General features: G+C 36.7%; 1 protein-coding gene across 1 annotated transcript; it reads left to right on the top strand.

The window, feature by feature from the left end:
• The first annotated feature begins 17 nt into the window (after window positions 1-17).
• On the top strand, window positions 18-6,192 carry LOC115981447 (cell division control protein 48 homolog B-like). The gene is made up of 11 exons (XM_031103596.1): window positions 18-86; window positions 272-447; window positions 619-768; window positions 1,415-1,522; window positions 2,060-2,159; window positions 2,354-2,638; window positions 2,718-2,887; window positions 3,631-3,759; window positions 4,924-5,011; window positions 5,137-5,214; window positions 5,675-6,192. The coding sequence occupies exons 1-11, from the start codon at window positions 18-20 to the stop codon at window positions 6,152-6,154; spliced, it is 1,833 nt and encodes a 610-aa protein (XP_030959456.1). The 3' UTR covers window positions 6,155-6,192.
• Window positions 6,193-22,625: the final 16,433 nt, after the last annotated feature.

The following is a 22,625-nucleotide window of genomic DNA, read 5'->3' as shown; positions in this document are numbered from 1 at the left end:
TTTGACTGATTGATCATATGTTTTTGCAAACACCTGTAGTCTGCATCTCTAGTAGTAAGAAAAATGCAGCATTTAAGCTATATAAAGTCATTCAATACTGCATTACTCGATACAGGATTATAGGCTGAGGGAAAAAAATGAAGGGATGGGAGAGAGCTGCTTTATCATTGAAGAATAGACACTATTTACACCACCCCCCCCCCCCCCCGGGCGGCAAAAAAAAGAGACATTGAACAACAGACACTTGATTGAGATTGTGTAATTTTAACAGGGGAAGAAGTCCCGTCAAATAGAGATTTTTTTGTTTGGACCATCTTTGATTGTATTACAATATATAAGAACCACTACTATAAATAATATTTATAGTACTCCACCCTTGAACGTGAAATATTCAAATCCGAATCATGAAGTTGTTCAGGAATGTGGTGCACATTTAATCATTATCAGGTATGGGATCATCACTTATTTGTATGTTCTTTGCTTTAGATTTTGAAGACTCTGATCTTTGTGTGGTGCTGAAGCCTTTGTTCCCTTAAAGGTTTATAGTTTCATGTCCTCCAGAATTTTTATTTGTTTCATCATTTTATGATTGATTTTATTCATGGGTCTGTTCTGCAGTCCACACTCTGTTCATAGAGCACATGCTGGAGAAAGTGAGAAAGTTGTGCGTGAAGCATTTTCAGAGGCATCGTCCCATGCAATGTTGGGCAAGCCATCAGTTATATTTATCGATGAAATAGATGCACTCTGTCCTCGTCGTGATTTTAGGTATGTAGATGAGAACATTGATGTATTCGTTACCTCACCATTTGATGTATGGACTTTTGAACTACACTTTCTATTAATATGCATGGCAAAAAAATTAATAGTATAAGGAAATTGAGTACTTGAAGGTGTTATAAGGAGAGGAGAGGAGAGGAATATTCTTTTTTTTTCCCCTGTAAGTTGGGGCTTATGATGTAAGTGGGTTGAGGTAGGTATATGCTTATTGAAAAATATGGTATTAGGTAGTGTTGCAAATCAAGATTTTGTTAGGTTGGCTTTGTTTGAGTTTCTGGCCCTTTGGAATTGGAATTATTGTAGTTTCATTAGGCTTTAGTCAAGGGGGGTGGTATTGTGAGTATCATATCCTTGGTAATTGAACTGTGGATGATGTTGATCATGAGCAATGAGATAAAATTTCTATTGGCCAAAAACTCAAACTTTTCTGATCTCTATCTGCTCTTCGACACCTATCTTTTTAACTATTCTGTGCGTGCACATGTGTGTTGACATTTGAGGCACACTGCAGATATAATGCCATTTGCTTTTTTCATTATTTGCCTATAAGATGATGTGGAACATGGCATATAACTGAACTGTGTCCCTGTGACACTGATTGTAATAGCTGCACTAAGTGATGTTTCATATGCAGAAGGGAGCAAGATGTTCGTTTAGCCTCTCAAATCTTTACGCTAATGGACTCCAGTAAACCTTCCTCAAATTCTGCACCACAAGTTGTCGTAGTTGCCTCCACTAACAGGTTATTGTCTCTCTCAGATCTATAGAGTTAGAGTTTCTGCTGCTCTATTTTCCTACAAACTTGATTATTGTACATCTATAAGAGTTTCTTAAGAAATTTACCTTGTCAAAATATTTTTCATTACTGGTTATTGACTTATAGAATATATTTGGAGTTGCTACAAACATATGATTTCAGGTTGCCTTAGCGCATTTTTCTGTAGCTTTCCTGCTGTAATTTTGTGATTTTTTTATTGTATCTTGATTATAGCAATTTCTTAAATTGAATTGTGTGAAAATTTTATAATTGGTTATTACCATTTGTTCTATGTCAAAGCTTTATTTCAAAAGGCTTATTGTGGGCAATGAGCTGTTGTTTCGTAGTGATTTAAACTTTCGAGTCTACCTGATCTTCTACAGAACTTAAGGCAATTGAATAATACTACGAGTTCAATATCATATAATTTCCAGTTCCAGTTCCATTTCCTTTGTTTTGTATTTTGTACTGTTTGTATAAACCTTTAAATGTATTTTTAATATCTGATTTCTGTGTACGAAGAGTGGATGCAATGGATCCCGCACTAAGAAGATCCGGGCGCTTTGATGCTGAAGTTGAAGTTACTACACCTACGGAGGAGGAACGCCTTCAAATTCTCAAGGTTAGCATGAGTCTCTTAAATATATGAGCCATCCTTGGGTCCATTATCCTATGACACTCATCAGTCTCCCAAAATGCTGCCAGTAGTGCTTCAAACTAATTTTAAATCTTTTAGCTAGTTTGATAGGAGGTTGGATAGTTAAGTACACTATTATTGGCTGAAGGTTGACATTATTTGTGTTAATTCATTTTCAGCTCTACACAAAGAAGGTTCCTTTAGATCCCAATGTTGATTTAAGGACCATAGCTGCATCTTGCAATGGCTATGTTGGGGCTGACTTGGAAGCTTTATGTCGTGAGGCTACCATATTTGCGGTCAAAAGGTCATCTGATGCAAATGAAGATGCCAGTGTGCTCAGCTTAACAATTGAAGACTGGGAACATGCAAAAACCATAGCTGGGCCCAGCATAACAAGAGGTGTTACTGTGGAAATCCCAAAGGTGACTTGGGAAGATATTGGAGGACTAAAAGATTTGAAGGTTTGTAATATAAACTTCTCATTTTGCATTGAAAGCCTCGTGGAACTCCTGAGGACACCTTTTTTTTATTCTTGGACAGAAAAAGCTCCGGCAAGCTGTTGAGTGGCCTATTAAACATTCTGCTGCATTTTCAAGGCTGGGAATATCTCCTATACGAGGAATTCTTCTCCATGGGCCTCCAGGATGCTCAAAAACAACCCTTGCTAAAGCTGCAGCTGATGCCGCCCAAGCTTCTTTTTTTTCCCTGAGGTTCGAACTTTTTGCTTGTCCCAACAACTGATATGTAGCTCATGCTGCATTTGTTGGATGTTATTATATGCTTAGCGTTGAAATCCACCTGTTTTATGAATCACCTGCTATACGCACATCGAGATTGCTCATCAGAAAATTAAAAAGAAGCATTTGAGACTGAAAGCTTCAAATTTAACTATCTGGTTTCTCAATCAAAGTGGTAGACATAATAAATGTTAACCATCACAAAACAATCTTGAGATTAGCAAATGGGCTAGTCAATGAGCTGTACCCTCTGGAGAGATTTCGGTTAGTAAACAGTGGCCAAGGAGACTGAACCAATAATGAACTAAGAGGTTAAAACAATCCCTTAATCCCTCCAAATCAAGCGTAGCACTTAATAGTAAAATCCGTGCAGAATTAGCTAATCTAGGGACTTGCCATAAGAAGAGACCAACAAAGAAAAAAAATGAAGGATTTTCCTTATCTAATTTGAATAGTTCCTAAAGAACTAACAAGCTATTGGATGAGTTTTTTTTTTCTCCCTCAATTTAACAAAATGATATTTCCAATGGCAAAATGTTCTCTTTGGCTCTCCCAAAATGGCTATTTTTGTTATCTTCAAAAGAGCCCTTCCTGACATTTGATCCCTTAACAGATTATGATTAGGTTTATGTCTGGCTTTGGCTTATGGTTATGAAAATCTTTATGTTCAACTTTTTAGATTTGTACGCCTTGGAAATTCATAAAGTATGAATCAGTGGTGCAGAATTGTATTTGATGTATGTTGGAGAGGGAGAAGCTTTGTTGCGGAACACATTTCAGAGAGCTCGCCTTGCAGCACCAAGCATAATATTCTTTGATGAGGCAGACGTTGTTGCTGCTAAACGGTTAGTTTGCTTGTGTCGTGTTGTTAATACATGCTAAATATGACTACCCTTCACGTGTTATGAGATTATCATAAAACTATGTGGTGCATGTAAAGATATGTTTAAACACTAACCTCCACAAGCATGCCTAGATAAAACTTTGTGGTACATGCAAAGATATGTTTGCACAACTTAAGAATACATAATGTGAACTCATGATTGTGGGGATGCGATACATGGAAGGATTGTGATGTAAGTGTTCACTTTCTGTTGGTTTCCACAGGATATCATGCTTTTCAATTTTTTTGTTTCAATTCTAGTTGTAAAAACTTATATTGGATAATTTGGATATTTTTACAAAGGACATGGAAAATGGAATAATTTTTCTTTGCTAATTTTTTATTATAAATGAGTTCATTTTGTTTTTCATAATAATTAAAATAAGACCATCTGTATTTCATCCTTTTACATGAGGTTTTTTTTTATTTTTTATTTTAATACTAATCACTTACAGGAGGAAATTTCTGTCAAACTTTCTAAAACCTTTTATTCTAAGGATTGATCTATTCACTTTCAAATGATGACAGCATGAAATCACTTTGATTGTGCGTCTCCCTAAAACTCCTATGATTCAAGAAGTACAGCACATGTTAAATCCTTTCTAGTATGTATGTGTTTTGCTGTTCTGGAAACTCAAAATGGTTGCTTGGTGATACAAGCCTGAACAATTAGGTGGTTGAACTGTGTCAGTCCACAGAATTCCAACAACCAGATTTTCTATAGAGAACCATGAACTATTTATTGCCATGCAGGATTAAGTATGATATCAGCTAACATATGAAAAAAAAAAAAAAAAAAGTATGATATCAGCTAGCCTGGTTTACTTGCTAACCAACTTGCCTTATAGAACATGTAATCTGGCTTAACCCCCCCCCCCAAACCACAACACCCCCCCAAAAACCTTATTAGTGTTCAATGTTGCAAAACTATGATTGTGTGATGTATACGTTCTGTTAAGATTTTTAATTAATGACTTAATCCGGGTTTTGGTGGTTTTTGCACTGAGAGATAGGTTATGTCCTGGCTTTCAATGGAAGGTGTTAGGATGGGATCCAAACACAATTAATAAACTTGTGGTTTTTTTTTCTTCCTCTATACGATTATTATTATTATTTAAAATGGCAGAGGTGGAAGTTCAAGCAGCAACATTACAGTTGGAGAGAGGCTTCTCTCTACTTTACTAACTGAAATGGATGGTTTAGAAGAGGCTAAAGTAAGCATTTGTTCGCAATAATTATTTTATTTTCCAGTTATCTTAAAATTCTCTGTAGGATAAAATGGAAAGAGCTTCTAGTTTCTTTTCCTCTAATTCATGTTTATGCTCATTTTCTTTTTAAGGGAATTCTTGTTTTGGCTGCTACAAATCGTCCTCACGCAATTGATGCTGCACTTATGCGCCCTGGACGCTTTGATCTGGTAAGAAAGTTTGTTCACCGTGTCCTTCATGTTCATAGTGAGTATTATACTCGTAAAGTTGGTCTCTCTCTAGTTAGTGCAAAGTTTGAGATTATGAACTTCAAAATAGCGAGTCAGTGAATCCGTATGCATCCCTGTCATCTAGCATGAGATAGCACTATATTACTTCAGATTCCTGAACTTTTTGTGGTACTCTTTTATGTAAGATATACTGTTCCAATTAAAGTTATAGTCTAGTGTGGGAAACAAGTATTGGTCTTTTTGTGGTTTTCCCTTGTAATTTTTCTGGTTTGCTTTGTGCTCTTTTTCCTTAAGCAGTTTTTTTCAATATACATCTTTCTTACTTATCAAAAAAAAAAAAAGGTATTGGCTTGTTAGTGTCCTGTTGTTAAATATTTAGTTTTTTGGGTCTTAGGCAAGTCTTTTTTGACTTGTCTTTGTTTTATTAATGAAATTGTAGGTTCTATATGTACCACTACCCGATCTAGAAGGTCGGTACGAGATACTTCATGTACATACACGTAGTATGAAAATAGGACCGGATGTTGATCTCAAAAGAATAGCAGGAGATACCGAACTTTTCACAAGAGCTGAACTGGAGGGTCTGTGTAGGGAAGCTGGAATTGTTGCTTTGAGGGAAGACATTACTGCTACTGTTGTGTGTGATCAGCATTTCCAGATTGTTAAGGATTCTTTGAAACCCGCATTAACAAGGGCAGAAATTGATTCCTATGCATTGTTTTTGAAAAACTCTTATGTGAAACGCTCTGGCGAGTTTGTATCTAGTGTCAAGAATGATAGCAAGCACAAAAAAGAAACATTGGGTCCATTATTTACTCTAAAAGTTGGTGTTGTAAGCTTTATCTTACTTGGTGCTGCTGCTGCTAAATATTTTCTCACTAGAACAGATCAAACCCTACTTGAACTAGCTACTACCTGAAGAATTTGCTGGAGATGTATGCTATTTTTTTGTTATAATTAGCCTTTTCCCCTCCACAATTCCTATGCATTGTACAAAGTTTTAAATCTTTTTTTGGGGGCTCAAATACTATACACCCTCGAAGTTTGAGATTGCATCTTCAACTATGAAAACTAATAATTTACACGTTTGAGTATTACAATAATATTAATGTGGTCTGTCAACATTAGTTAGAATTTTGTTTTTAACTCATACACATGATGTTGCTTTGGACCAAAAAAGGCATTGTTTTAGTCAGGCTAGACTGTAACAAAAGTTGCACATTAAATTAACACCGTTGTAATAATTGGGGCATATTAGAGCGACTAGACTGATTTAGATTTGACTCCGAACTTGAAGATTGTAAAGTGTATTTTAAGCATTTAGCCATGTTTTTTTCATTTGCATTGGTTTACATTTTAAGTTCCAAAAGATGGTCATTCATATTGATCTTCGGATGAGTGTAAGCAGTTAGTATCAATGTTAGCAAAAAAAGAAGTTAATATCGGTGTGGTTTGTTAGCTCATCTACTAAGTTCAATAACCTACTGGTATATATTAATATACACGTAATTGGACAAATAACAATCTAGCTGACTTGGAGTTGAGTTGATTGATTTGCTAATTGTTATCCACGCCAATATTTTGTGGTTTTGGGCTATCCTCAAAGTCAAAACGTATGCTGCTGGAAATACATATTAGTACATTGTATCTTTGATAAACTAGAATGGAATTGCCAACCTTTTTCTCTCTTTTTTTTCTTTAAAAAAAAAAGAATTTCAACCTATAACGTCCACTCCTAATAATAACTCTTATCATCATACCAAAACACCAATCGGTTTTTAATGTAAGCAGGAATTGAACCATCAAATCTCTTATTGTAGGTGATGTCTCCTTTTCACCACATTTATAATTATATATATATATATATATATATATATATATATAGACACACAAGAATTCTCCTTTTTAGACTGGACTTTTATTTGATTTAGAAATATCCCTAAATCTTACGTTTAATTGAAAAAAAAAAATTTTGAGGACAACCTAGTAAAAATATATCTCAAACTCCACTTCAAATGCCTACAAAATAGGATATTCTCCTACTAATCCATGTTTTCAAAACAAATTTATCCAAAACTTGAAATTAAAAAAAAAAAATGAAAATTATGACACTAGACCAACAAAAAAAAGAAACGTTTTACATTATGTAACCACCCTCTACCTTTAAGCCAGCCAACCAACCCCCCTTACTCTTAAGACAGACAAACAGCCACTCTCTACACACCAAACAACCAACCACTATTTCTGACCTCTTAGGACAGCTAACTAACCCCTTATTTTGACTTCTTAGATCTATCATTTATCCTCATTAATTTTAGTTTTGGCTTATGTTGTGATAGTCTGCCAAGATGTAACTATTAGCTAGCTTATTCTCTAGTAGTTAAAGATTATAAATACGCTTTTTATGTAAGAGTAGAATCAGTTTTTTTTAATGTAACTTTAACTTATTTTAGACCTAGACAGAAACTTTGTTTCCAGTCTTTCTCTATAATTCCAACTTTGATTCCTATTTTAATGCAATTCTATTTTAGTTTTTCAATCATTTGATCTTGATTTCCATCATTACACCCTCTTTTACACCTTCCAATTTTAACATGTCACATCATTATATCACATATTAAAGAATTAACATAACCACATTTAATCAATTCTAATCTTCAATTACTTCTAGACACACTCACCCTTATCCCAACGAAACCAAGTGAGATTTTTCAGTGTCTTTTCTTTGAGCGGGGTTGCAATGGCTCTCCTATCATGGGGAAAAATTCAACCTTAATCTCGATGTTCAATGTACTTTGACTTTGGCATCAGACATCCTTACCCACAAAGGACATGAGCACCAACTTATCCTCTCCACTACAGGATATGAACTAACTTGCACTAGTTATAATTCTAAAACGGAATTTATATTTCGTTGCACCATTTGTGAATTTGCTCTAAATGTCAAATGCGCTACACTACCATATACCACAAGGTACAAACAACATGAGCATCCCTTCACCCTCTGTTATACTGTTGAAGATGATTCTAATGAATATTATTGTGACATCTATGAAGAAGAGCGTAACCCAAAGCATTGGTTCTATTACTGTGAAAATTGCACTTATACTTCTCATCCCAATTGTATCCTTGGGAAATACACAAATATTTGGTTTGGAGATACTTACACATTTGACTGTCATCCACACCCACTTACTTTCATTGAGGAAACTAAGGATAGCCCTGAATGTCACAATTGTGGTGATCCTTGCAAAGAGTTTATCTTACAATATGTCCAGTGTAATTTCTACATCCACGATAAATGTGTGTAGGGCAAGAAAAGGTGGTTTTAATTTTTGTATTTATATTTTCTTTGCGTTAAACCTTTTTTTTATTTATTGTTGAATCTAATGTGTTATTACAGCTCTAAAAAATGGGTCTTGCCCATCTTTTATAACATTAAGTTGAGACTGTTAGTGAGTATATCTGTTTGCATTAAAACAAGTCATCTTTGCATCTTATTCTTGATATTACTTACCACAATAACTATATCAAGAAAATAAAACTTAGATCTTAGAGTCTTGTTAAAAATTGAGTTTAAATTTACTACAATATCTCGTCAAATCTAGAATTTGACTGATTGATCATATGTTTTCGCAAACACCTGTAGTCTGTAGCTCTAGTAGTAAGAAAAATGCAGCATTTAAGCTATATAAGGTCATTCAATCCTGCATTTTAAACCTCCCTATTATATTTGATCCTCTATATATTAATGTTTTATATTACACATGATTCTTTGAGTAGTGCCTCCTTGTTTGCTCTTATATTGTATCTCTTTAAAAGATCCTATATATATCCGAAAGCTTCTCTTACGATGTATCTTTTTCATGTTTTATTGATAAAGGTCATAATTTGACTAAGTACTGTTTCAAGTGATTGTTTGATTTGAAGCTGTTTGTTGTTGCACCATAAAAGAGATTAGTTGGTTTTAGTAGCAATATTTGTAAATTGAACCCTTTAATTGTGTGGACAATATGTTAGGGTCAAGAACTATTTATTGGCGGCATTGGCATTTCTCCTCAAGATAATATGTATTTTTAATTTGATTCCATGTTATGAGAGTTTTCTGGCACGCACTTAGTATGTTGTGTTTGGTAATCCTCATCATGTATAGCCTGATATGGTACTAATAAAGGGGTCTTGTTAATTGGATGTCCTTATAGAATGCTTGTGATGTTTGAGGACTATTTCTTTATCTGAGTTGGGAAAATTGTATCAGTTAAGTTTGATCCATGTTAGAATTGGATGAGGTTAACACTGTAGCTCTTAAGTAACTGGATGAGACTGATTGTGGCTAATTTGCTTTGAATGGTGCGTTTGGGTATTTTGAACAACATTGGCTAGTTGTTGGCGCACAAGTGTTTGGTTGTTGGGCATTGGGCAGTTGCCAATGATGTGACCATTTTGGGTCGCGTATGGGGTGTATCCTACCCAAACCAGTTTGACACATGGTTTTAGAAACATTGTCTTTAATTGCATAAATTTAAAAATTGCTACTATATTTTTCTAGTAAATATGCTTATTATTTTGTTGCAACCATAATTATTAGTTATACCTAAATTAAAAATTCTTTGAAGGAATATAAAATTTATTTGAAGTAATTGTATGTAAAAATGTAAAGCTGGACTTTTCTTATAAAATGTGTAGGGGCCTTTTTTTTGTGTATGGTGTATTGGGCTGCCTCCTGCGGTGATGAGCCCGAGTATTTCTGAGTAAGGGAGCTAGGGCCGGTCCAATTGTAACTCAACTTGGGTCGGTTTGTGCACAAACTTATGCCTTATCTGCCAGGTGTAAACTTACGGCAAGCAAAATTGTTACAGACGAGTTACAGCAAGCAAATATAATAATAACTAAAACAGAGTATTCTGACTATTTAAATAAATGGCTACGTATTCCCTACTAATAAAGCATGATTACAGTCATAATAATGCCAATCACAGAAAAAAAAAGTAAAGAAAACAATACGAACTAATCAAATGGGCATAAATCAAGTTTTTTAGTTTAGTCTGCCGAAGCAAAACCAAAGAGGAGGGAACGCCTCTTCTCAATGCAAATAATCTCCTAGGAAAAAGATCCTATCGTGGGGATTAATGACTTTGAGGGAGTCGGACCTAAATGGTTATTGCCCAAAAAGGAAAAGTCCTTGTTTACATCTTGGAAGAAAGCAAGATTTGAAGGGGGAGAGAGGGAAACCGATCTATTGGTGCATGCCCATTGAACTAACTCTCCTTTTTCCTTAGTTTCCTTTCTTTTTTTCTCTTTTTTTTTTCTTATCTTTTTTCTTTTCTTCTTCCTCTATTTTTCTTCTCACTCCATAAAATACTCTATTTTTTTTTCGGTCCTTTTTTCAAGGCACGGCAAGGGCCCTTTTATAGTGCTTGCCGTGACCAATGTTTTACTGTTTTGCCCCTTAACCACCTTTGTCTGGTCTAGGCGTACTTGCCAACCACCAGGTCTGTGCGACATCCATCCTTGCCAGACAGAGGCATGTTTGTTTTGTTTCTCTATATACCGTAACATTTCTTCCTTCCACGGTATTAATGCTTTCTCTCTTTACTCTCAAGGCATGCACCCAACGGTTCGCTCTCAAACTTGCCTCTTTTGGGTGATCTATCATCCCAGCAGGACATACCTCCCAAAAAGTTTTATGCAGGAACCGCAAAATAGACTTTTCCCCTCCCCCCACCACCAAACCATACCCCCTTTACCTCTTACCTCTGGCCCATGGCCCCACCACGTCCTATATTGGCTGGATACAGGCTCATGGTGCCTGGGTCTTGCGCATGCTTCCCTTTCAGATATGTCCAAGAGTCTGCCTACTGCTCATGCGTCTGCCGTGATCTGGAGACTCTCCGTCTGCGTTTTCTGGCCTTTTACGTGGGCTTCTCTTTGGTTTCTCACTCCATTCAGGAGCTGGGCTTTGTATGATAATGGGCCTTGCATTTCTTTGGCCCACTCTTGACTTTCTTTATTACCTGCAACGTTGGACTGTTATTCTTGCTGTAATAATTTAATCCTGCTGTACCTCTTTTTGGGACAGCCGTATATCCCTCTTCTCAGTGGCCTGTTGTAGGCACTGTTTTGCTTTTACTCATGGACTCCTATTTCCCTTTGGGCTTTCCTTTGGACATCCACGGCCCGATTGCTTTTTTTGGGCTTCCTCGGCCCATTTGCTAATTTCACACTCCCATGGGCCTTTTACTAACTTCTTTGGGCTTTCCCGGCCCAATAACCTTATTCTTATCTTTGGGGTTCATGGGCCTGCCATAAACTCCTTACTCTCTTAATTTGCATTGTCTTGGACCTGCAGTGGCTCTTTCTCACTTTTCTACCTCATACACTGCCCATGAGATGCTATTTCTTTCTTTCCTGGCTTCTTTGAACTCACTTGCCTCTTCAAGACCTATTTATTTATTTATTGGGCCTGTGATCCATTATTCCTGTCACTTGGGCCTAATGGGTTTCTTGCCATTTATTTTGTCAATTCTTTGTAGCCCTCATTATTGGACTTTTCTGTCTGTCTGGGCCTCTACAAATGGCCCTCAACAAAAAGTATTTACTATTTTCCTTAGTCCCAATATACCAAAAATGGAAACTTTGTTGCATTCAAAGTATGACGAAATCTTCTTGATTGAAGGGTAAACTTGTGATGACTAAAATAGCCAATGAGGGCAACCATGAAATCTTAAAGAAGATAAGTTTTAAGAAAAGCAGGCTGTGAAACCACCAAAAACAGAAACTTTGGTTTTCCTTTGAATTGATCAATTCATTGACTTGCTTTAATTTTTTTCCCCAATGTGATTCATTTTAGAAAGAAGCGTGCATTTTTTGAGTTTGGTAGTGGACCCATTGGAACATTGGAGATACAATGCCACCATCCAGGTAGAAATAGCTCCTTCACCCATCTGTTGAGCTGAGTAGCATTGTAAAAGTTTATAATCAAAGTAAAAGCATGTACTATATTAGTCATTTGAATTGCATATAGTTTTTATGACAAGAATGTGAAAGCAGCTATGTTCTTAACTTGAGATGGGGGAAAAATTTGTGATCAATTCTGTAATGGTGAAATTTCTTCATTACCTTTAATAATGGTTTGTTATTTATCTTGCTCAGCATTTCTTTTATTGTTGCAAATGATGATAGCATGTATTTGTGTAATCTTCTAGTTCTCCCCTTCATAACTGGTGAGCTCTGAAGATGCGAAAGCTGATTAAAGTTGAAATAATAGTACAGCTCAAGGATTCATTTTATAACTCTGTTATGTGTAACAATCAAGATTGAATTTTGAGAGTTCTTCAATCAACAATTCTGGTTTTCAAGTTGGATGTTTGTGGATAAGGATAACAGATTCTGATAGTAACCCACAACTATTTGTTTTACCTGTTAAGGATCCTATTCCAAGGAGACTGCAACATACACTTTTGCATAACATAAAATTTCAATTTACCATACTCCATTTTTTATGCCAAATTCCCATATATTTTTATATTTTTACTCCTCATGGTTCAACTTTATACATATGTCCAAGGGTGGCATCGAGGATAAAGTTTCACTAACAAAGGTGATTATAATAATGGCACAAAACATTCTCAAAACCCAACCCCAAATACGCCCAACGTGCTCTTTGTTACAAATAACAAAGATTACAGCTTCAAAGTCAGTTTGGTGACTTTTTGTGGAGACTACCCAACCAAATAGCACTAGGCATTACTATTGGCTTTCTCATACACAACAAGAAGAGGAAAGACAAACCATACCAAAGTCAGCAGGTGTTCTTAGTGCATGTTTGTGGGTTGAGTTCCACATCGTGAGAAAATAGTAATGAAAGTGAGCAGTTGATGGACATAATTGGGACTAATTCCTTCAGCCTAACCTTTTGGGTTGGAGTGGTACCCCAATATATATCAATAGTACCTCAAAATTGAGACAAATCCTGGAACATCAAGGTTTTCAGATTTACCAAAATTTGTATGCTTTATACTTAGGGCATTGTCACAGGATGCTTGCAATGTCAGATGCTAGGAATGCCAAAAATATAGTGATGCATCAGTTTTGTAGAGAAAGTTTTATAGCTGAAATAATCTAACAACTATAATCTGCAGTACTTTCCCAAGAATGATAGTGTTATTGTAACTTTATAAGTTGATGGTACGTTAGTCACTGAAGTTAGTCCCATGATAATGAAAATTACCACAAATTGTGGCTTTGTTGATTTTTAAAATTATTTTCAAAATTGTTAGGGTATTTATTTTCTCTGACCTAAATTGTCCACAAGGTTTTTACCTTAAACTGTAGAGTACTAACAAAGCAATCTTTGTTTGCATTATTAAATACTGTCTTAATCAAATTACCTATATCTTGTCCTCAAAGTTATGTCTAGATTTTAGTGAATGCATTCATTCTATATTCTATCTTTGATTGCCATTATCAATGATTTAACTAAATTATTCAGGATAATGGCTTTGTTGAGTTCAGTTTTAATTTTTAATTGCAATTAACCTATTTTGGCATTTTTAAAGAATGATTTTTACTGCTATGGATTCAATCCTGAGGTTGGTTTTGTTGGGATGCCTATTGGAGATACTAGCAGAGCAACAACGCCTCAAGAAGGCTGGCATATTCCATTGTTTAAGAAGCTTCCTAGTGGGTTGATCAGATAGGAATACCATAAATTCATACCCTATTCAAAGCCAAAATAATGTGCTGATCAGATTGAACTTTATAGAATCTCAAAGGATCTTGATGATTTTTGTTTAAATGTGAATCAAAATTTTTCTCTATCAATTCTAGATGACTTTGGTTTTTTGTTTTTTTTTTCTTTCCCTTTTTTTTTTTTTTTTTTTTTGGTGGCCTATCTTGAAATGATCATCAATCTCAACTGGCTAAGTACATTCAATATAGAGTACTGCCGGAGGGCTGGACTCCCCATATGTGGAGTAAAAACACTGGTGTCCTGATTTGGAATGCACAGAACCCTTGGACTGGTCTTAGGGGTCAATTTTATGATCATCTCCTAGACCAAACTGTAGGTTTCTATGGCTGTTGCTGTGCTGCAGAACCAATGCATGTCCAGCTGAATCTGGCTACATATTTTATAGAGGTAATTTCTACACTAATAAGCGTTATAATTTATGAGTTTGGATTGGATTTTGAAATTCAATGAATATCTAATGCATTTTATTAGAAGACATTCTTTGTACTTAATACTATTTAAAATGATACCATCCACAGATGGTATGTAACTTTGCAATTGTTTTCTGATCCTGCCATTAGTAGGTTGTCAATACTACATTTGGGGAGGGGAATTATCAACATAGCTGTTGAAGCCTTGGTCTGGGATCTAGAGGGTACATGTCCATACTACAAAGTTTTTGAAAATCTTTCTGCTCCAGCCAAAAAAACAATACCCATAGTTGAGATGAAGTATCCAAAGTCTAAAAACCCAAAGGCGGTCTACTTCGTTCTCCTCAAACTCTACCACACATCAGACTAGCATTTTTTCTAGGATCTTTTACTGGTTGCATCTGTCTGGAGGAGATAACAAGCTTCTGGAGCCATAGAGCCATACAGAAGTAAAAAAAAAAAAAAATACCTCAAGATTACATCCAAGGTTTTCATCAAAATGTCTAATTATGAAATTGAAATGGATGTTGAAAACATGACTAAGAAAGCTGACCCTAGAAGTTTAACATATATGAACAATTTCATGGCCAAGCAAGGTAATGGTGATTTTGATATGGCCTCAATGGAACCTGCAACTAGTAGGACAGATGAAAAACATGAGGTTGGTTTGTTCCTGAGGATTTGCAGATGTTTCACAAAGGAAGATGGTAGTTTGAAGGTTACCGAAGTAAATGGGGCCGATGTAGGAGTTGCTTTCTTCCTTGATTTTCCTTTTCATGCTTTGAAGACCGACCACAAGGAAGGAGAGGACACAATAATTCGTCTTGTTCATTACTCGGACAACTATTTCTCTCTGGAATTACCATGGTGCGCATAATGTTCATTGAGCTAGGTAAAGAATACTCTTTTAATGTTGTTTGCAATTATGTGGAACTATAAAATCTACTGAGGTCAAGTCTTACAGAGGAGATGATAACCACAAATTCTAGGAATGCTGGAATGAAATTCCAACTTTACATGCTTATTTGTCTTTTTTTTTGCTTTGAGAAACATTTATTACTTAAAAGTTTCACCAGTGTTTCCTGGAATAAAGCAGCTAAACAAATTGACAGTAGCTTCAAATTTTCTGCCAATGTTACCTAGTTTTCTTGAAGAAAAGATGCTTTAATATTTTCCTTTGGTATATTTAAGAACAGATCTTTAGATTTGTCTTTTAACTTCCCAACAAATTGGATGGGAAGAAGTGCCAGAGTCAACCATTTGTCTGATAAGTTTATAAGGATATGAGGCACAATTATGGTTGGATATATTGTTGACCAATGGCTTAATTGTAGATTCAAATAAATGGGCTTTTGCTCTTGCAATAATCGAATACAGCTTTAGTCACTAGATGTAAGAATTAAGCTGTAATGCTTGTTTCTTGATCCTCTATTTCGTCTTGCTCTTGTAATTCTTACAACCTATTGTGGTTGGAAAACGAGGTGTAACAGCAGCCAAAGATGTAAGAATCAAGCCATAATCCTTCACATTGATCCTACTATCACTTTTTATTGATTACTCTCCCCACATCCCCCTTTTTTACCCGGATCCCCAAGACAAAATGATCTTACTACTATTAACTTATTATTATTATTTGGTTCCACAAGCAAGATACAGTATTTGTTCAATATCTGTGAGGTATTAGATTTAGTAGGTTTTGTGATAAGCTGATATCCTTTGTTTTTTTCATTAGCCATCTATCCAGCTTCTTACTTCTAAGTCCTCTATTAAACATAAGTGCAATGCAGGATCTCCGATGGAACAAGAGACACTGCATAAGAACTTGGCATTGGAAAGTGAACAATTGCTAAAGGGGTGCAACTGAGATAGTAGTGAGTTCCTACTTGTATATAGCCTTATGTATTTTAAGTATGTGAATTCTTTTTAGATTTGGTCCCTTACCTTATCTTTTTCCTCTTTTCTTATTTTAGTTCGCAGTGGGTTTTGTACTCTTCGTTAGAGTTTCTCACCTCAATTTTGTTGCACTATACAGTTCTGTTTATTCAGAGACGCATACAGCAAAAAGGGGTTGCAGTTGATTATCATTTCTAATGTTTGTGGGAGAATGTTGGCAACTTTATGATAGTAAATAAGTATAACTAACAAGACAGAGATTGAGGTTGTGGAGAACTAAGTATTCATGCTTATCAAATAGAACTTTAGTGATTATACTTTTGTCAGGAATGGAATTATAAACATTTGCTCCAAGTGCAGGGATTTGGAGGATTCGATCAAAGTCTTCAGTTGGTTGTCTCAAAGGAACTCAGTCTAATGGAACTCCTTAATTGCATCTTTTGTCCTTGTGGGCTGGCTCCAAGGCACTAAAAATGTATGAAGAGGTGAGGTTGAAACGCATACAGCCAATCGATGTTACATTTCTTTCCTTGCTCCATGCTTGCTGCCATGTCGGCTTAGTTGAAAGGGGCATGGAGTTGTTGGAATCCATGGCTAAAGATCATGGGTTCAGTCCAAGATAGGAACACTATGCTTGTGTTGTTGACTTGTTGGGCTGGGCAAGACTTCTTACTAAAGCAAAACATTTTATTAATGGATTACTTGAGAATTCACAAGCATTGCTTGGTTCTTGTAGCATTCATGGTGATTCAGAGATGGGAATATATGCTGCAAATCAGTTTTTTCAGCAGCATCTATATTCTTCCGAAGGGAGATGGAAAGAGAGAGCAAGGACTTCTAAGAGAATGAGAGAAATAGGGTGGCAAAAGAAACAGGTAAGAGTTGGATTGAGATTGAAAAGAAATTCCAAATCTTTGTTGTTGTGGACAGAATGCATGCACAATATGGAAACGTATATGGGGTTTTGGCTGAGTTGTTTAGACACATGACAGATGAGGGATAAGCTCCACATAAGAGGCTCATTCTCTATAACTTGGATGAAAGAATAATAGTAACATATTAGAATATAACTCTCTCGAAATCAACCAATTTGCAAACTCTAATGCATAAATCAGATTAACATTAACTTTATATATTTAAAAGCACTTAGTCATTTTTTTCTCTCCTTTGATGCTCTTGGTGTAGTTTACTTGTGATGATTGTGAAGCATTTGGCTATTTTCTTATTTTCTTTTAGAACAACAGATGTTATGGGAGAAGTTAACCTCATCAATCATCCATTTTCCCATCATTGTTGATTAATTCAAAGGCATTCAACGTGTTTGTGAACGAAAAGAGTCATTCAGAATGTTTCCATTTATAAAATTCCTCTTCTTTTTCTTTTTCTTTTTTATAAATTTAAAATACTTGGTTTATTAAAAATAATGATAACCTTATATTTAACCCTAAGTCTTTTATCTCTCTCAGGTTAATGTATGCACACTTTTATTGGATTGCACTGAGGAGGCATTAGAATGGAATATTAGATAAGTTCTGGTGAGAGACTTTACAAGAATTATAGTATGATTCAAACCTCACATGAAGTAGTTGTTATCTAAGAAATTGTTGTAAAAAAAATTCTTTTGTAATTGAAACTATATTTATCATTTGTATAATTCTATATGAGATTCAATTTACAATTTTTTTTTTAATTATTAATTTACTACTCCATAAAAAATGTTGCCTACATTTTCTTGGTTTTAAAGGTAGTTGCTAAATTTTAAATTTAAGTTTTTTTTTTAACTTTTGTTATGGATGTATAATAAGTGGCTAACTTTTAGGATTAAAAAACTAAATTTTAGGATTATACAAAAATTGATAACTTCCATAAATAAATAAAATAAAATAAAAACAACAACAAAAAAAATTAGAAACCATGGATCCTGGAGCCTAATAATAATAATAATAATAAATCAAAAAAAGGTAGTTGCTAAATTTTAAATTTAAGCTCTTTTTAACTTTGTTTTGGATGTATAGAAAGTGGCTAAATTTTAGGATTAAAAAACTACATATTAGGAATAAACAAAAGTTGATAACTGCCATAATAAAATTTTTATAAAAAAAAAAAAAATACAACACCACCAAAAAATAAATCTAAGTGGATCCTAGAGCCTTTCCTTTAACCAAAAATAATAATAATAATAAAACAAAAAAAATTGTGAGACTTTGTTATGGATGTGGAGTAAGTGGCTAAAAATTTTAGCATTAAAGATAAGTTACTCTCATCAATTAATAAGGATTTGCTCTTAAAAAAGTATAAGAAACTATAGGGCTAGAGAGTTTATGACCCTAGCCCATTTCATGTTAAGACCCAAGGCTTGCGCCGAGGAGAGACAGGGCCGAGGACGCACCATGGGAGTCAAGGACGGCCTAAGGAAATGGCCGAGGACGAGCTCCTGCTCGGTTGGCCATAAATGCCCCTGAAAAGAAGAGTGATCACAGTGCGGAAACAACACAAGTAAAAGGCTGCCAATACTGCAATAAAGCATTCTGCACCTGACAGGACCATACCCTTCAACTTTAGCAACCACCCCCCAACCACTCTAGGTATGAGCTGATAAGACAAGTCTTAAGTCCTAGAAAGTTGAGCATTACACGTGGGCGCTGGTAAGAGGGTAAATGCCCGTATAAAAGGATAAGAGAGGCAGTGTGAGAAGGGGGGGGGGGAGGGGAGACGACCAGTCCTCCCAGCCATGGTGTCCTAGAGATAAGGAGAATAACAAGAGCTCAAAGTTCCCTAGACTCCTCAGACGAGATTCATTGACCGGAGCCAACCCAAACCACCGTCCGGTGACCAAGGCCTAGCCTTTCAAACCCACACTCTACAAATGATATTGTTTGGACCCTCTTTACGTAGGAGCCTAATATTATCTTGGGATCGTCACGAATCGAGTCCCTACAATTGGTGCTGTCTGTGGGAAGGCTTGTGCGTTGGCTCAGGCGGTGGAGCAAGAAGTCCTCCTATTATTTCCAACAGCCCGCTAGCATGTCCCCAACGCAGAGTTCCACTAGGGGCTGCGCTTAGAAGCGTTGGTAACGCGGACGGTCCTAGGGCTTTCCACGGCGGATCAACGTCACACATCTTGGTAGAGGGGCTAATCCCTCAAAGGGCTAATCCCTCCCATACTTAACAAATCTAAGTTTTGGACAGAACCAAGGTATTACATAGTCCTCGGACTCAAACCTATAGGGAAACCAACTACTTAAAAAATCTAAATTTTGGACAGAACCAAGGTATTGCATGGTCCTCAGACTCAAACTTATGGGGAAACCAACTACTTACAAAATCTAAGTTTTGGACAGAACCAAGGTATTGCATGGTCCTTGGACTCAAACCTATGGGAAAACCAACTACTTAGCAAATCTAAGTTTTGGACAAAACTAAGGTATTGCATGGTCCTCGGACTCAAACTTATGGGGAAACCAACTACTTAAAAAATCTAAGTTTTGAACAGAACCAAGATATTGCATGGTCCTCGGACTCAAACCTATGGGGAAACCAACTACTTAAAAAATCTAAGTTTTGGACAGAACCAAGGTATTACATGGTCCTCGAACTCAAACCTATGGAGAAACCAACTACTTAAAAAATCTAAGTTTTGGACAGAACCAAGGTATTGCATGGTCCTCAGACTTAAACCTATGGGGAAACCAATTACTTAACAAATCTAAGTTTTGGACAGAACCAAGGTATTGCATGGTCCTCGGACTCAAACCTATGGAGAAACCAACTACTTAAAAAATCTAAGTTTTGGACAGAACCAAGGTATTGCATGGTCCTCGGACTCAAACCTATGGGAAACCAACTACTTAAGGAGAATTTTAGGTTACTCAGACTTACAGGAAGATCATTTGCTAAAAGTCGGATTAAGTCCTAGGCATAATGAAGATCCCGATCTGTCCTCAGAGCCTCAACTCTAAGGGAATTGACGCAAATGAGCGTTTGAGCTCGGCATGATCGTACCTCGGTCCTCGGACTGGATACCAAAAAAGGACCAAGGCTACAAAAGCCATCAGGAAGGCGGCGAAACATTCTAAGAACTTGGCGGCCCACATGGACGATTCGTTTTTGAACCACCCATCCTCGGATGGTTACCTCCTACATCGCAACGAGCATTCAGCTGTCATCTCGGCTGGTTTGAGGTATGTACCGCTTTTTCAGGTCTGCATTATTGTGCCGAACAGCTCTATCAAGTTCATAATAACATCTTTTTCTTAACATCTTTTCCTTAGCAAGGGTTTCAGCCCTAAGTATTGTTTTTTTTAGGACTTCATTATCAAGCCGAATAGCCCAATAAGTACAGAATTAGATCTTTCTCTCAAATAAAGGTTTTTGCCCTAAATAGCATTTGTTCAAGTCGGCATTATTGTGCCGGATTGTTTCAATAAACGCAGAGCAAGGTCTTTTTATTAACTGGGATTTCGGCCCTAAACATCGTTCAAAAAAAATAATAATAAATAAATAAAAAAAGGAAGTCATATGGTAGTACGTCTATTTACGGCATAACCATTTCAGAAAGAAGAGATAGAATATACAAAATAAAGCAATGTTAATTTTTATTAATATAAAGAGGAAGTACATCGTACAATGAAAGAGCTTGAATAAGCTTATACTAAAAATTAACTACATAAAAAAAAAAAAAAAAAAAAAAAAAAAAAAAATATAAGGAAGTGAAGAAGGGGTACAGAGAAGAGAGATGCAGCAATTCCAAAGTTGTTGTCTGAGGAAACCATTTCTCGATACTTTTACATGCCCATAACTCAGGCAGCAAAAGAAATTAACGTGGGGCTAGCACCTTTGAAGAAAATGTGCAGGGAGCGGGGTATTCGTAGGTGGCTACATAGGAAGTTGATGAACCTCCATATTAGTTGTGCTCGCGATAGAGCAGATGGTGCTGATGACGAAAAGCCTCACTGCTGCCGCACCAAAAATCTGACGCAGCCAGTACCTGCTTCGGATTTTGACTGAAAGAAATGGAGATATCGCCCCCACCTTGTAAAAACAGAGGAATATCTTGAGCCTGTGCCTCCCCCGTCCAGACCGCACCACCTTGAGCCTCGGAAGGATCCAGTGCCTCTGGACTGGGTGTGGTTCCTTCATTCCCGTTCGTGCCTCAAACATATTGCTCTAAGGGTTGATTGCACTGGAGACGAAGACTGTGAATATGGTTGAAGGATCAGGAATTTGAAGGGGCCGAAGGGTTTATACATAAAGGGAGTAACCTCTTATCCTACTTATATAGAGGGAAAATTACTGGCATTTAATCTATGCAGGTTTCCAAGAAATGCTATAGACAAGACGGCTTTGGTTCAATTTCCCACACCGTCTGCAACCATAAAGATTTGAATGACCTCGTGAAGGGGACATATTAAAAGCGCGCCTCGAGCATTGAAACGTCGAGGACGCCGCGTGAGTAGACCTAGAGGGATGTCTTATAATCCGGCGCACCTCCCATGCAAATGGAGAAACCCCGCCACTAATAAAGTACAGAGCTGGGCGAGCCATGGTTTGAGCCCGACATCACTAAAACCCTCCTCTTCGACCAAAAGGTCGGACAACAGGATTTTGAGGGGCTATTGTGGGGCTAGAAAGTTTATGACCCCAGCCCATTTCATGTTAAGACCCAAGGCTTGCGCCGAGGAGAGACAGGGCCAAGGACGCACCATGAGAGTCAAGGACGGCCTAAGGAAATGGCCGAGGACGAGCTCCTGCTCGGCAGGCCATAAATGCCCCTGAAAGGAAGAGTGATCACAGTGCGGAAACAGTACAAGTAAAAGGCTGCCAATACTGCAATAAAACATTCTGCACCTGACAAGACCATACCCTTCAGCTTTAGCAACCACCCCCCAACCACTCTAGGTATGGGCTGATAAGACAAGTCTTAAGTCCTAGAAAGTTGAGCATTACATGTGGACTCTGGTAGGAGGGTAAATGCCCGTATAAAAGGATAAGAGAGGCAGTGTAAGAAGGGGTGGGGGGGGGGGGACGACCAGTCCTCCCAGCCATGGTGTCCTAGAGATAAGGGGAATAACAAGAGCTCAAAGCTCCCTAGACTCCTCGGACGAGATTCATTGACCGGAGCCAACCCAAACCACCGTCCAGTGACCAAGGCCTAGCCTTTCAAACCCACGCTCTACAAATGATATTGTTTGGGCCCTCTTTATGTACGAGCCCAATATTATCTTGGGATCATCACGAATCGAGTCCCTACAGAAACAATTGAGGAAAGAGGTGTAAATAAAAGTTTGGATAAATGAATCATTTAAAAATAAAGTAATTTTTTTTTCTATACTTCA

Source organism: Quercus lobata, chromosome 3, assembly GCF_001633185.2.
Source record: "Quercus lobata isolate SW786 chromosome 3, ValleyOak3.0 Primary Assembly, whole genome shotgun sequence".
Classification (NCBI taxonomy): Eukaryota; Viridiplantae; Streptophyta; class Magnoliopsida; order Fagales; family Fagaceae; genus Quercus; species Quercus lobata.
This window is presented reverse-complemented; position numbering and strand designations above follow the sequence as displayed.